General features: G+C 51.8%; 1 protein-coding gene across 1 annotated transcript in view; it reads left to right on the top strand.

The window, feature by feature from the left end:
- PLXNA4 (plexin A4) overlaps positions 1 to 3,633 on the top strand; it is a 583,803-nt gene extending 580,170 nt beyond the window's left edge. Inside the window, exon 32 of the mRNA XM_067534998.1 lies at positions 2,800 to 3,633. Within this exon, the coding sequence (XP_067391099.1) occupies positions 2,800 to 2,895 (96 nt within the window). The 3' untranslated portion in view covers positions 2,896 to 3,633. The remainder of the gene's footprint in view (positions 1 to 2,799) is intronic.
- The last annotated feature ends 9,013 nt before the right edge of the window (positions 3,634 to 12,646 follow it).

Raw genomic sequence — 12,646 nt, 5'->3', positions numbered from 1 at the left:
GGACGGGGGGCTCGCCACCAGACTACCTGCGAGAGGGGACGGGGGGGGGCTCGCCACCAGACTACCTGCAAGAGGGGACGGGGGGGGCTCGCCACCAGACTACCTGCGAGAGGGGACGGGGGGGCTCGCCACCAGACTACCTGCGAGAGGGGACGGGGGGGCTCGCCACCAGACTACCTGCGAGAGGAGACGGGGGGTGTGCAGGCTTCCTACACGCCCTGCCGTCCTCCCTTGTCCTTTCACTCTCGGCCTGGCCTTCTTGGGGAGTGACACCGGGGATGAATCGGGCCCTTCGGGGTCGACTTTCCAGAGTTTGCTTCCAGTCCTATATCGCGTAGCACCCTGAGCCCCGTCTAGTCTCTGCATCGCCTGCGACTGAATGTCCTTGCGCCCCCAGCACCCTGCCAGAGGCACTGGGTGCAGAGAAAACAAGGACGCTGAGTTTCTCTCGGATAGACTCAAGCTGGCCCAGCTGAGCGTGGCTCCGAGTGGGGGGGAGGGCAGTTTTGGCTGAGCAGGGGCTGAGTTACATCCTGCTGGGTCCATGAGCCACTCCAGGCAAGCAGGAAATTGTGCGATCTAATTAAAAAGAGCTGATTTAACTGCTGGTGCGGCTGGCCCACATCTGCCAGCACAAAGGCGAGGGATTAGCAGGGAAAATCAATTCCCTCAAGCTGCTAGAGAAACAGAAGCTAGTCTCCGATTAGATCCAGACAGCGACAGGCCGGTTCTGTGAGTGGAGCTGGTGTTTGCGAGTGGATCTGGTGTTTGACAGGCACTAACTGCATTGCCTACAGCCCGCAGCCCCTCTGCAAACTACTCACCCGCAAGGCATCACAACCCTGGCACTGGACGGCAGCACCTCGGCCACTTCTAGCCAAGCCTTCAGCCTACGTCTCCTGCTCTTCCATCGTTAGGTTTCCAAACAGCTTGGCCGATGCACCGTACTCAGCAGCATTCCCTGCAAAATCAGTCTGAGCCACATCTCTGCAGTGTCCCTTGTGCCTTCAGCCCTGCGTCCCCGAAGCATCTTAGTCCTGGCCTGCAGTAACCCCTGCCATGCCAGCTTCTGGCAACACCCCTGCTCTGCCAGGGCTTCTTAGCCATAGCCTGCAGCTCCCCTGCTGTCCCAGGCCAGCTCTGCCATGCACCTCCATCCTGACCTGCAGAAGGTCTTACTCTCCAACTCCTGCAGGCTTTTCTTGAGCAGAGAGAGGCCAGGCATGCTTTGTGGGGCCGTGCTTTGGGGATGCATGCCACTGAGGACTGGAGTTCTCAACAGCTGGCGGCATTTCACTTGGGATCCACAGCCCAACCCCTCAGCCCTTACTCAACGGAGTAACTCTGTTGGAACTACTCACCGGCAAACGGCTGCAGGGTCAGCCCCCTGATTGGTAGCAGAACCTGTGTATCCAGAGGTGAAGGACTGCTGAGATAACCCTTGGCAGCAACAGCAGGAGAAGGATGGCGTTTAATACTCGAAAAAACGCCCTTGTCCCTTGAGTGAGCGCCTCTTGCTGCATTGGCTGAGCGCAGTATGGCTAAGCTTCTCCGCTATGCAGAGGGGCCAGCACACGGCCTAGGCACCGCCGAACTCTTTGGCTGGGAGGGTGAATCTGACACGGCCCTTCAATCAGTGCGCTGGTAAAACATGTTTATGTAACCAAAGGACCTAGGGGTAAGTGATACTAAGCATGAGGAATAACGATAAGGATGGGCGACAAGCAACCAAAAAGAAAACTAGGCTTCTAAGACTACAACCTGATTTAACGAGTTAGCCTCTCTCCTTCACAGAAGAGTTTCGCACCATGTCTCTTTTCCGGCCTGTCCAGGCAGGACCCTCCCCAGATCTCAGTGCACGGTTCCTTTGTCTGCAGGTGAAGGAGAACTCAGGGGTCCGTCTCCTCTCTTTACAGACCTGTCAACCTTTGAACTGAGTTCTCAGATGAAGTTCCTTTTCTCCCGCTGCGTGTAGACACCGTGTGGCCTGATGCAGGTTCCTCCCCACTGACTGTGCCCCCGCTCGCGAGGCCGATGGCTTTGTTTACCTGCTGTGTAAATGGACCTTAACTGTCCCTGCGGGACGCCCCTGCTGGTCAGACGAGCAAATCCCCCTTCCTTCAGCGAGGGCAGACGGGACGTATGTCTTGTTTGCCACGCACATTTTAAGAACATCATTCTAGCCCATATCGACAACCCTTTGTACACCCGCCAGGCAGTGACGGCGGGAGCAGCGTGTCACCCGTTCGGATATGGTACTTCATGTGACACCTCTGCCGTACGGATTATGACAACAGTGTTAGGCGGAGTGAGTATGTCAAGCTGGACAATAGTTACCGGCACAGAGAAGTGAACCACCAACAGGCCTGCGTGTCACAGTGCGTACCAGGAGAGGCGATGATTGCCAGGAGCATTGCACACGGCCTGCCCTTTGAATGAGGCGCTAAGCCAAGGCTCCATCTGTCTGTCAGGCAGACATACAGAGCCTGAGACAGCTTGGGAAGAGATTAGAGGAAAACCCCATTGTCTCAGCCAACATTTCCTCTCCAGGAAGCAGTTTGTAAAGCCCAGGCAGTGAAGGAGCCCGGCTGAGTGCAGAAGGGGTGCTGCTTTTGTCTACAAAATCACTGTCCGGTCAGAATCGTCCTCACTGCTTGGTAAAATGCCTGTGAGGCTATGGGCTAAACAAACCCAGTCCCCCATCCCATTTACATAGGCGGCAGCCTGGCTCTTGTTTGTGTGACAGGACGTAGGGCCGCTCCTCTGAATAAAGCCATCTCTCCTCTCTCTCCTTTGCAGATTCTTGGAGCCCTCGATCAAGATGATCAAGCCGGGAAACAGAAACTCGCCTACAAACTTGAACAAGTCATAACCCTCATGAGCATAGACAGCTGAGAACTGGCCTGCCAGGGGACCCCTGGGAGGGAAAAACCAAGCCGTGCCTCAGTCAAGATCATCATCTTTACCAAGTGCAAGTGTAAGCAGAGTCACCTGATCAGCGCTCGCTCTCTCTCTCTCTCTTTCTGTCTCTTCCTCGCTGAAAACCTATAGACAAAGTGACAAGGCCCCAGGGATTCACGGGAAGTGGTGGTGGAGGAATCTCAGCTTTGGGGACACCAGGACATTCAGGTGGAGCTCCCTTGTTCACAGCTTCCCCTTCCTCCCTCATCTAGAAATACCATCATATCAGCCGTATCCAGATGGGAAACTGGAAGGTGGCCTCTGCCATGCTGCTTTAACTGCCCTCCTGGGCCCATAGTCCCGGAGCGGACATGGAAACAAACTCAGTATTATTAGAGTCTTGTCAAGGGGAAGCTACTCCCCTTGCTTGGCCTGCCTCCGGGGATCCCAACGGGAGCAGGAGTAAACCTGGATCCTCCTCCAGCAGTGCCGTTACAGCTCCATCGTTACAGCTCAACCTCAATCCCAGAGGAGAGAGATTAGGGCACTTCTGGGAAGCCACAGAGACCTGGTTAAAACAGGAGCAGGACCATCGTGGCGCTGGGGACTCTAACTGTCTGGGTGAACAGCAACGTGAGCCGTTCTCCAGGGATGGGGGAAAGAGGGACCTCACTTGCCCCCCTCTTTTTGTATGTTTATTATTATTTTTAAAAGAGATCTGTGTCCCTCTGAGTCTTTCCCGTGTGTCCTGTTGACCGTATAACTGCGACAAAACGCTTTCTACCCAGTTGCTCCCCGTTGGTGGTAACCGTGTCCTCCTGACGGCTTATAGCACCCCGTTTCCAACCACGCCCCAGAGAAGAAAAGTCACAAGGAGCCATGCTTCAATCTGGAGAGAAGGGACCTGGCCTTGAAAATTGTGACAGCCCAAGAAATGGATCAGATCTCCCATGGGATTTGTGTTTGTTTCTGTTTCTGAGCTGGAACAAAGGGTTTTTTTGATGAAGGACTTGGGGTGTTTGCTGCAAAACATGAGGGTAGGTACATGGGACAATGGGGAGTAACTTGCTCTCAGGCTGCTCCCAGGAGGAAGTGACCTCACACCCATCTGACCTTTTTTTAAAAAAGAGGGCAAAGTTTTTTCTTCTTTAATATCCCAAACAAAGTGACAGTTTTTCGGCAACACCAAGCCACCCTTCCCCTGCTTGCCTTCCCATCCCGTCCCCAGCCCTTCCTCAGATCCTGCTCCCACCTCCCTCCCCAACAACCGACTCGTTTTCAAAGCACAGCTGCTGCCTGCAACGTATCTCCCTGCCCCTCCCAGCCCCAATGCCAGCACTCATCTGCCTCCATCCCGAGGGCATGGGAGATGAAGTTTGCCCACTCCACTCCCCCAGAGCAGCTGCGTCTCTGAGGTCCAAGCCGTCCTGTAACTAAACACAGGAGAGACCCAATCCGCTCCTCTTTCTGTACGATTGCAAAGCGCTCCCTTTGGTCCCATCCCGGCTTGCCCTGCGGAGACGCCGACCCCAGAGCACAAACAAGAGAACCTTGAACTTGGCGCAACGCTGAGCGAGGATGGCAGGAGGTGTTGGATTCGAATCCATCCATCAATGAAGACAAAAGTGTTTGCTAAGAAAACACACTGGAACGGATCAGAGCCCCCCTCGCAGCCAGCTGCTTCATCCACAGAGGCACAGCCTGCATACACTTTGGAGGATGCAGGGAAGGGGACATCTGTTGGGTGTGTTGGGGAGTGGGTGTGTGGTGATTGATTACAGGCGGGTCAGATCCAGGTTGGTTCATGTATCTTGCTTTCAAAGCAAAAGCACCGTGTGACAGCCTGTCGCCCGTGGATTGAAGGGTGGCGAGGGCAGGGGAAAAGAATGAATTATCAAGCTGATTTCATTCATCCACGCATTTAGGCAGCGCTTTCTACAACTGTTCATGGACGACGATTCAACAAGAGTAGGGAGGATGTTGCAAGATTTATATTCAAACAGCAAAGCTTAGGGACACACTAAGGGACACAGGTTTTTAAATGCCAGACGTGTGTATGTGTGCGTGTGCGTGTGTGATTTCTTTTTGTTGTGCTTGCTTTCTTTTCTGTTGGTCAGCTGATCGACTCGTCACGCACCTTATGGCATTTCAACACTTTCTAGAGGACTGAGGGCTGGGGACGTTTTGGTTTGGGTTGGCAATGTCATGATTTTAATAATTTGGTTAGGTTGGAGTGTGTCCCAGCTCAGACGTTTATGGTGGTGGAATGGAACAAGCCGTGAGAGCCAGTAATAAGAAAACACACGATTGCTTTTTTTAAAATACATATTAAAAATGGAAGAAACCAAAGGTTTTTGACAGACAAAGTGCCACAAATGATAAATGTAGACCTTATTCCCATGACTTTTACTCAGCAGGATGGTAGGATCTAAGGACAAAAGGCTGGCTTAGGGCAGATGTGTGACAGGCAGCTAACTGTGCTGTTCAGAGATGGATTTTGTTTGCACATGTGATGGGAGGAAGGGGACATTAAAAAAAAATGGTATTGAAGGAAAAACGTGTGATTTTGCACAGCTAGAGAAGTTAAAAAAAAAAAAAGCGGGAGAGGGAATAAGAGACGTATCCTGATTCTGTTTAGCGTTTGCAGGGTTTTTATTGTTTTAGTTTTTTGCCGGTACAGAATTTTTCTTTATTTCGTCAAAGAAAAACTTGAACACCTCAGCGAAATGGCGAGAATGGAAAACTCACTGGAAATAGGAAGCGTTGTGAGCTTCAAACCCCGACACCCTCTCCCCACACCTGCGGATTTTAAACAAATCTCTATTTTGCTTCATTTTTATTTTTGTATCTGAGCTTTTGTTTGTTTGTTTTTCCTGTGAAAATGTGCCGAAATTGTGACGTGAATGCGTGGGCTCTGCTCCCCGTCCCTTTGTACCCTCACACCTTCCCTGTCCCTACAGACCTAGGAGATGTTTTGACTTCCCCCAACCCCAATTTAATTTAAGTTCTTTAAATGCATGTGAAATACAATTAAAAACAAAGACACACAAACAGAAGGAAGAGTGAACCTTGTTAGAATATAGGGGAGTTATTTTCCTGAGTCCTTTGCCTATGTCATTTTCCCTGCCTGTGACCCACACAGACCTGGGTTTTAAGATACCCATCGAAGGTTTGATCCAAAGCCCATTGGAATCAGTGGGCAAACTCTCCACCCTCCCGACTTCGCATCAGGGCCCAGATCCCCTACATCACGTGTCGATATTTAGTGGGTGTGACCCACATGCTGCAGGTGAGACAATAAAAGAGCTCTGAACGTCACCAAATGGCCTGGGCAGGCCTGGGGGACTTCTGGTCAAATCCTAGCACTGGCCTTGTTGGTATAGGTAGGGGAATGGTGTCACTGCAGAGTTAACTTGGGGATCGGCCCCTGGGTCTGAGCATGGGGCTGGCCTACCCAGGTACAACTGCCTAAGCTACCATGGTGTTGCTCGGGCTTCTGGAACACGTCCCATGGTTCTTTGTCCGGTGTAAGCTGAGCTGCTCTATGATTCTTCCTAGTGAATTGTGGGGAAACTTTGCTGTTCTTCTGGGCTCGTGGGGGGATTGTGGGACGGCACTGGGGGACAATCAGCCCTTGAGTGATTTAGCCTGAGACCTCCCTGCAAGGTGGCTGGTGTACCAGTGTGAGTGAAAGTAGGGCCCAGGCGGTTGTGTAGTCTGTACCCCCAGCTAGCCCGGGTGGGAAGCACCACCAAACTCAGGCGAGAGGGATTTGGGTGTGGACAGGCAGCAATGCCTGATTAACTCAGCAGTGTGGCCATACTTTGAAGTCTGTTAAGGTGGAACCTTTAACAAACACTGTGAAGCGTAGGGATGATACGAACACAGGAGAAACCCTGGAACCACAGCCACCCTCCTCCTCCTTCACACCAGCTGGGTGTGACTCCATGCTGCTCCTGGTCAGATTAAATTCATAGGCCAGATCCTCCTCTGGTGGACAGCTGCATAACTCAACTAGCTTAAAGGAGCTGCAGCACCAATGTACACAAGCTGCGGCTCTGACCCCTGTGATTACCTCTTCATCTCATTCAGATTTTGGTGCCCAGGCATGAAAGCTAAGATCTAAAGAGGCTTTTCCAGCTGATCAATTGGTTGATAATTGCATTGCTTGTCAAAATTGCCATGCCTGCTAATTGAACCCTCTGAACCACCATCCCCGAGTAGAGGCTCTTACCCCAAAGAGAGATGATCAGGGCAACACTCATTACAAAATTCTAATTTTGGTAATTAATAGTGATAGAATTTTTAAAGTCAAATGGCCTTTTTCACCATTGGTGCAGCAAGCTGGCATTGGGGTCATGGTCCCTTTACATCAGTCTACGGGCAGATGTGGCTAGTGGTAAAAGGATGAAGCAGCACAAGAAAATGTAGGCTGATGTCAAGAGGAAATGGCCTAACAATAAGCTCTAACGTAGAGAACGCACTGAGCCATAAAGTTTGAATGTGCCCTTCCCCAGACTTTAGCGAAGGGGTTTGGATGGACCCATCATTTTGTGGCATGGTCTCCCAAGGGAAGTCCTGGAAACCCAAATGGATGGAGTTCAATTAAACAGGGCTGGGCGTAGCACTTTGTGAGTATCCAGGAGGCCCTAAAGTACAGGGAACAATCCTGCCCTTGGAGAGAGGGCTGGACAAAACTCAAATTGTACTTGTCTCCTACCTCTGACTTCTGTGCCTATTGGTGTTACAGACCTGCACTCAGCTACTGCTAGGAGATCGTGGCCCTTCTTGTGGCCTGCTGCTCATTTTGAACATTGAGATTCGGAGCAAAGCCTTTAATTGAGAGCTGCAGCCTTAAAAGCATGAAAGTGACAGTATGGCCCTGCCGCAAAGCCTATGGAAGTCAGAGGAAAGGTTCCCACTGACTCGAGAGGCCTTTGGATCAGGCCCCCAGGGCAGCAGGTAATTGACAGGCCTTTCCTACTGTGATTGATTTGTGCAGCTCTAATTATCTGTGATTCCGTCATTGGCAATTGAGCAAGACAAACAGAAAAACCAGGGTGAGGCGAATGAACTGTTTCCTCTAGTGGGGAAGTCCTTGTTCAAAGTCCCCTCAGTTAGACCTGTCTGAAATTGTCAGTTTTGAGATCTGAAAAATAGATGTTGGCAACACTGTAACTATATTTTACCTCCCCCCCACACACATACATACATCCTCCCCCCCCCCCTTTTTTTTTTGTTTTTGTTTTTTTTAGACCAGCTCTAGAGACTACAGGAACAAACTACTTAGGGAAATCGGGGATTCGCCACATCTTGATGTCTTGAAATCCAGACTGGAAATTATGCTTTAGCCAGGCACAAGTTATGGGGACAAATACACAGGTAACGGTGTACTTCGGTGACCTGTGAGATACTGTGTCCAGGTTTGGTCTCCGCTGTATAGAAAGGATGTAGAGAAACTGGAAAGGAGCCAGAGGCGAGCAACAGAGATGATCAAAGGGATGGAATGCCAGCCGTATGAGCAAAGGTGGAAGGAGCTGGGTAGGTTTGGTTTGGAAAAGAGGAGATTAAGGGGGGGGATATGTCAGGGGTCTTCAATTACTTGAAAGGCTGCCATAAAAAAGATGGAGAAAAGTTGTTCTCTCTTGCTGCGGAGGGCAGGACAAGGGGCAATGGGTTCAAACTACAGCACAGCAGATTTGGATTAAATCTCAGGAAAAAGCTCCTGGCTGTAGCACAATGGAACGGACGGCCTAGGGAGGCAGTGGAAGCGCCTTCACTGGAGCATCTGTCTTGATGGTTTAGACCCGACAGACAACTCCTGCATCTCAGCAGGATGTCCCTCGCGGCCCCTTCTCACCCTGTGGTTCTGTGATACAGGAGATCTGGCTTCAGAGCAGCATCCCCATCCTGCCATAGATCGGTACAAACAAGGACCACTTGCTGCTGCTGTGATTTACCAAGCTGCCACCACTGTTGTTCATGAGAATCTCACTGGGGTGAAAACAACGAGAGTCCGTAGCACTTTAAAGACTAACAAAAAGTGCTACAGGACTCTCCTTGTTTTTGCTGTATACAGACTGACACGGCGACAACTTTTCACTGGGGTGAGCGACCCCTCCCATGTGCATTCTCCCACCCTTTCTTTTCGAGTTGTAACACAGCAGTTGTTCCAGGTCTTAGGGAAGCGGCAAGGTCTAATGGAGCGAATCCAGTGCTAGAAATTCCGGCATTCTAATTTCAGCTCCGTCACCACCTCCTTGTGTGACTCTGAGCAAATCCTTAAGCTCGTGTCCCCTGTCTGTGGAACAACGTTCAATACCCGTGCTCTGCCTCCCAAGGGGGCGGTGAGGGTTAACTATAGTTTGCCCTGCACTTTGACAATGGGAAGCACTAAGTACTCAGGATTATTTTGGTCAACTGAGTTCTAAGTTCTCAACCCCATTTTAGAGGCGCTCAGACGGGCCCAGGCTTAAGGGGAAGAATTAATTTGCAGAATGAGGTTAAAAAAAAAGATTTAAACTCAGAAATTCAGAAAAATCTTGCCCCCCCCCCCAAAAAAGAAAAATACATACTAGGGAGAGAATATAAAGCTGCTTACACTGATCCCATGGTCACGGGTGTGATTTTTGTTGTTGGCGTTGTTTGTTTGTTGGCTTTTTGTTAACCTTCTGTTCTAAAAATGGAGACTTTACCTCAATCATTTGTTTCTGTTTGGAAACAGAGCACCTTCAAGAGACTTTTCACCTGGGAGCAAAATTCAGGGAGGGGGAAACCTTTATATTAGAAGGGGGGAAACATTCTATGGATAGTAAATTTGTGCATTTCCCTGCTGTTGAAAATCTGTGTAGTCAGATCCTGAGATCTGCTTCTTCCTAAACCCCTGCCATTGAGTCCAGCAGGGTTTGCAGCTGCTCAGCTGTAGCAAGAGTCAGCTTGTTAGCAGATTTCTCGCTCGGCTCTCAAATTCCTCCGCTGGGTTTCTTCTTGCACACTGCAATCTGGCTGCATTCCTGGGATATACACCGCGGATCCCATACTCTGCACTGCAGCTTCATCTGCAAGATTGCAGAGGGGAGGCAGAGAGGGAGTAAAATTACCTACTCAGACCAGGATAGCCACTGGCCCAGCTTCTCAGTTGCCATAAGCCAGTGTAGTTCCATTGACATCAACAGAGCCACGCAAATTTCAGACAGCTGAGTTCCTGGGGCTTGCACCATCTCGGTTCTGATATTGAACTGTCCAGCCCAGAACCCCCAATGGGTCTGGTTCACAGATCTAGTTTATGCCACGGTCGAAGATCCTCTTCTACCTCTAGACTCAAGCATTCTGCTTGTTGAATACCTTCAACTCTCCCGTTAGCTGGACTCGGAAATTCTGCTCCTGCGGTGGCAGAACGTCAGACGTGAGGTTCTGAGAGCAGAATTGTCCCATGGAGGCGGGATGCCATTGTTTAGAGACGGAATAGCTTCCAGTAAATGGCAAGCGAGGAGCACAGATCCATGTGGCTGACCAACCATCTCTCCCCTGATTGGAAAGCCCCTCTTTAAAGACATCTTTTCTCTAGTTGTCTCAGCTTGCTGCCTAAACCTGCAAGCAGACAGTGCACACACTGCACCGTAACAGTTGTGTCCAAGCCTATGAAGGACAATCCTGGACAAACTCTGTGCTCTTCTAAATGTCAGTGCGGTCCTTTCCAAATCCCAGGACAAACCATTTGCCAGCACAATGACCCGGGGGGGAATGGGGTCCAAAGGGAGATCTAGGTGCTAGCCCAACATGCTCTCAATGGCCCACCAAACACGGCATTGGCTAACAAACCAACGTAAGAGGCAGCTGGGTTATTTAAAGCAACAAGCCGGCCCCTTTCCAGTTTCTGAACCTGGACACAAACGATCTCAGACGTCTCACTCTCCCCGCCGACTTTGATAAAGCATCCACCTTAAACACGAGCTTAATGTAAAGACATATCCTTTGCCGACAGTGTTACTGTGTGCCGCCAAGAGACACAGCTACCGCATTAGAAAGGCGGCTGGGATCTTTTCTGTTGTCGTTGTTGGTTTGTTTTCTTTTGAAATGAGCCTAGTTATAAAAAAAAAAAAAGAAGATCTCTACTATTGAAATTGGAAACCCATTGTTACTTGGTAAAGGCAACGCTTCTGTACCTTTGTTATAATTAATTGTATACCTGTGTATGTAAATATAAGGCATTCCTATTTTACAGTCCAGAACAAAAAAAAAACCTATTTGTAATATAGAATAAAGTTTATTAAAAAAACAATAATAAACAAGCGCCAGGGTGTGACTGCCTGAGCGCTGCCTGAATGGGGCGGGCGGTGTGGGGGGACTGGATTCTGCACAGAGCCTCTGCAGCGAGGGGGAGGAGAACCCCAGCGGTGGAGAATGGGCTACTGCTGAAAGGAAGCGCCCAGGTCGGGAGCGTCCTCAACGTTAAGCAGTGGCATACCAGGGCTTTTGCCACCAAGCCAGCTGCCCCGCGAGCCAATGGCGTCTTGCCACTGACGTGGTTGGGTGCTGGCTCGGGCACTGCCTGGGAGCCAGGATCTGGCCCTGTGCATCGCACGGGGCCTAACGTGGCACTGGCCTCTCCCCACACTTGTTTTTATATGCACACCCCATCCGTGGCCCCACAAAGTCGCGGGACCTCCTTCTCGCCCTGGCCAAAATGGCCAGCTACAAGAGCAGGGAGCGGAGGTTGGCTGGGAGGGGCATCCTGTGACTGCGGGGGCTACTTCCGCTCCTCTGTCCACTCACGCATCCGGGCAGAGTCAGCATCCGCTGGCTCCCTAGACACCTTCCGGGAGCGGTGGGCACTGTCCGGGGTTCTCTGCTCGGTGTCCCCTTCCGGTTCCCTCCGTTTGACCCCGTGGCCCCTATGCCCGCTCCTTTTTTCATCCTTTGTCCCACGCAATCGGTTGTGTCCTGGGTCCAGTGACTCCTCCCCCCCAGGGGGAGGGGCCTTTAGCAATGGGCGGGCCCAGCTCACAAATAGTCTCAAGCAATGCTACAAACCCGTTAAGCGAGACACGCAGCCCAGCAGCGCAAACACAGACACCAGCCGACGAGCTGCAGCAAAGTATCCGGCGTTCACCAGGGCAGGGTGGGGGGGGGATTGGGGAGGTTTACAGCTGGGCAAAGGGCCCGGGCGCCCCAGGAGCTCAGTCCTGCATTGCAAGCGGAGGCAGCCCTGCCCACAGCACAGCGCCCGCCGGCACCTGGCTGGGGCACTGAAATCAGGAGGCACCAACGCTGAGGGAGCAGCTGCACATGCAGAGTTCCTCTGCCTGGCTGCATGCGGGCCTGGCCCTGTGGCCGTGGGGCGCGCGCCGGCCGGTGGAATGAGACGTAGCCCCCCCCAGGGAGCTGGGCTGTGGCGGCTGAGCTGGGATATTCCTTAGTGAACCCCTCAAGTCCCCTGGGGCGTGCCCTTTTCTGCAATGGCCCTGCATTTCCTGGGCCCGGCGTGCTCCCCGCTTGGCACCTGCTGAGGCACGCAGGCCTGGGCCGAGCTCATGTGAGCGGGCGCCAGGCCCATTGGGGGTGTTTGCCGCCGCCGACAGCGCATACGTGGCAGCGACAAGCTGGGGCTTGCTGCCCCTTCCTCTGACGCCCCTGGTGCTGGCCACGGGCAGAGACGGGGTCTGGGGCTTGAGGGACGCTAGGCTGAGCCAAGCGGGCAGCACCTCGGGGTGTGCCCCAGAGCCGCGACAGTGTGCAGCCAGGC

Source organism: Emydura macquarii, unplaced genomic scaffold (genome assembly GCF_026122565.2).
Source record: "Emydura macquarii macquarii isolate MOO-44397 ecotype Brisbane River unplaced genomic scaffold, CSIRO-AGI_Emac_v2 contig_3470, whole genome shotgun sequence".
Classification (NCBI taxonomy): domain Eukaryota; kingdom Metazoa; phylum Chordata; order Testudines; family Chelidae; genus Emydura; species Emydura macquarii.
The sequence above is the reverse complement of the archived record's forward strand: the minus strand, read 5'-3'. Positions and strand labels throughout refer to the sequence as shown.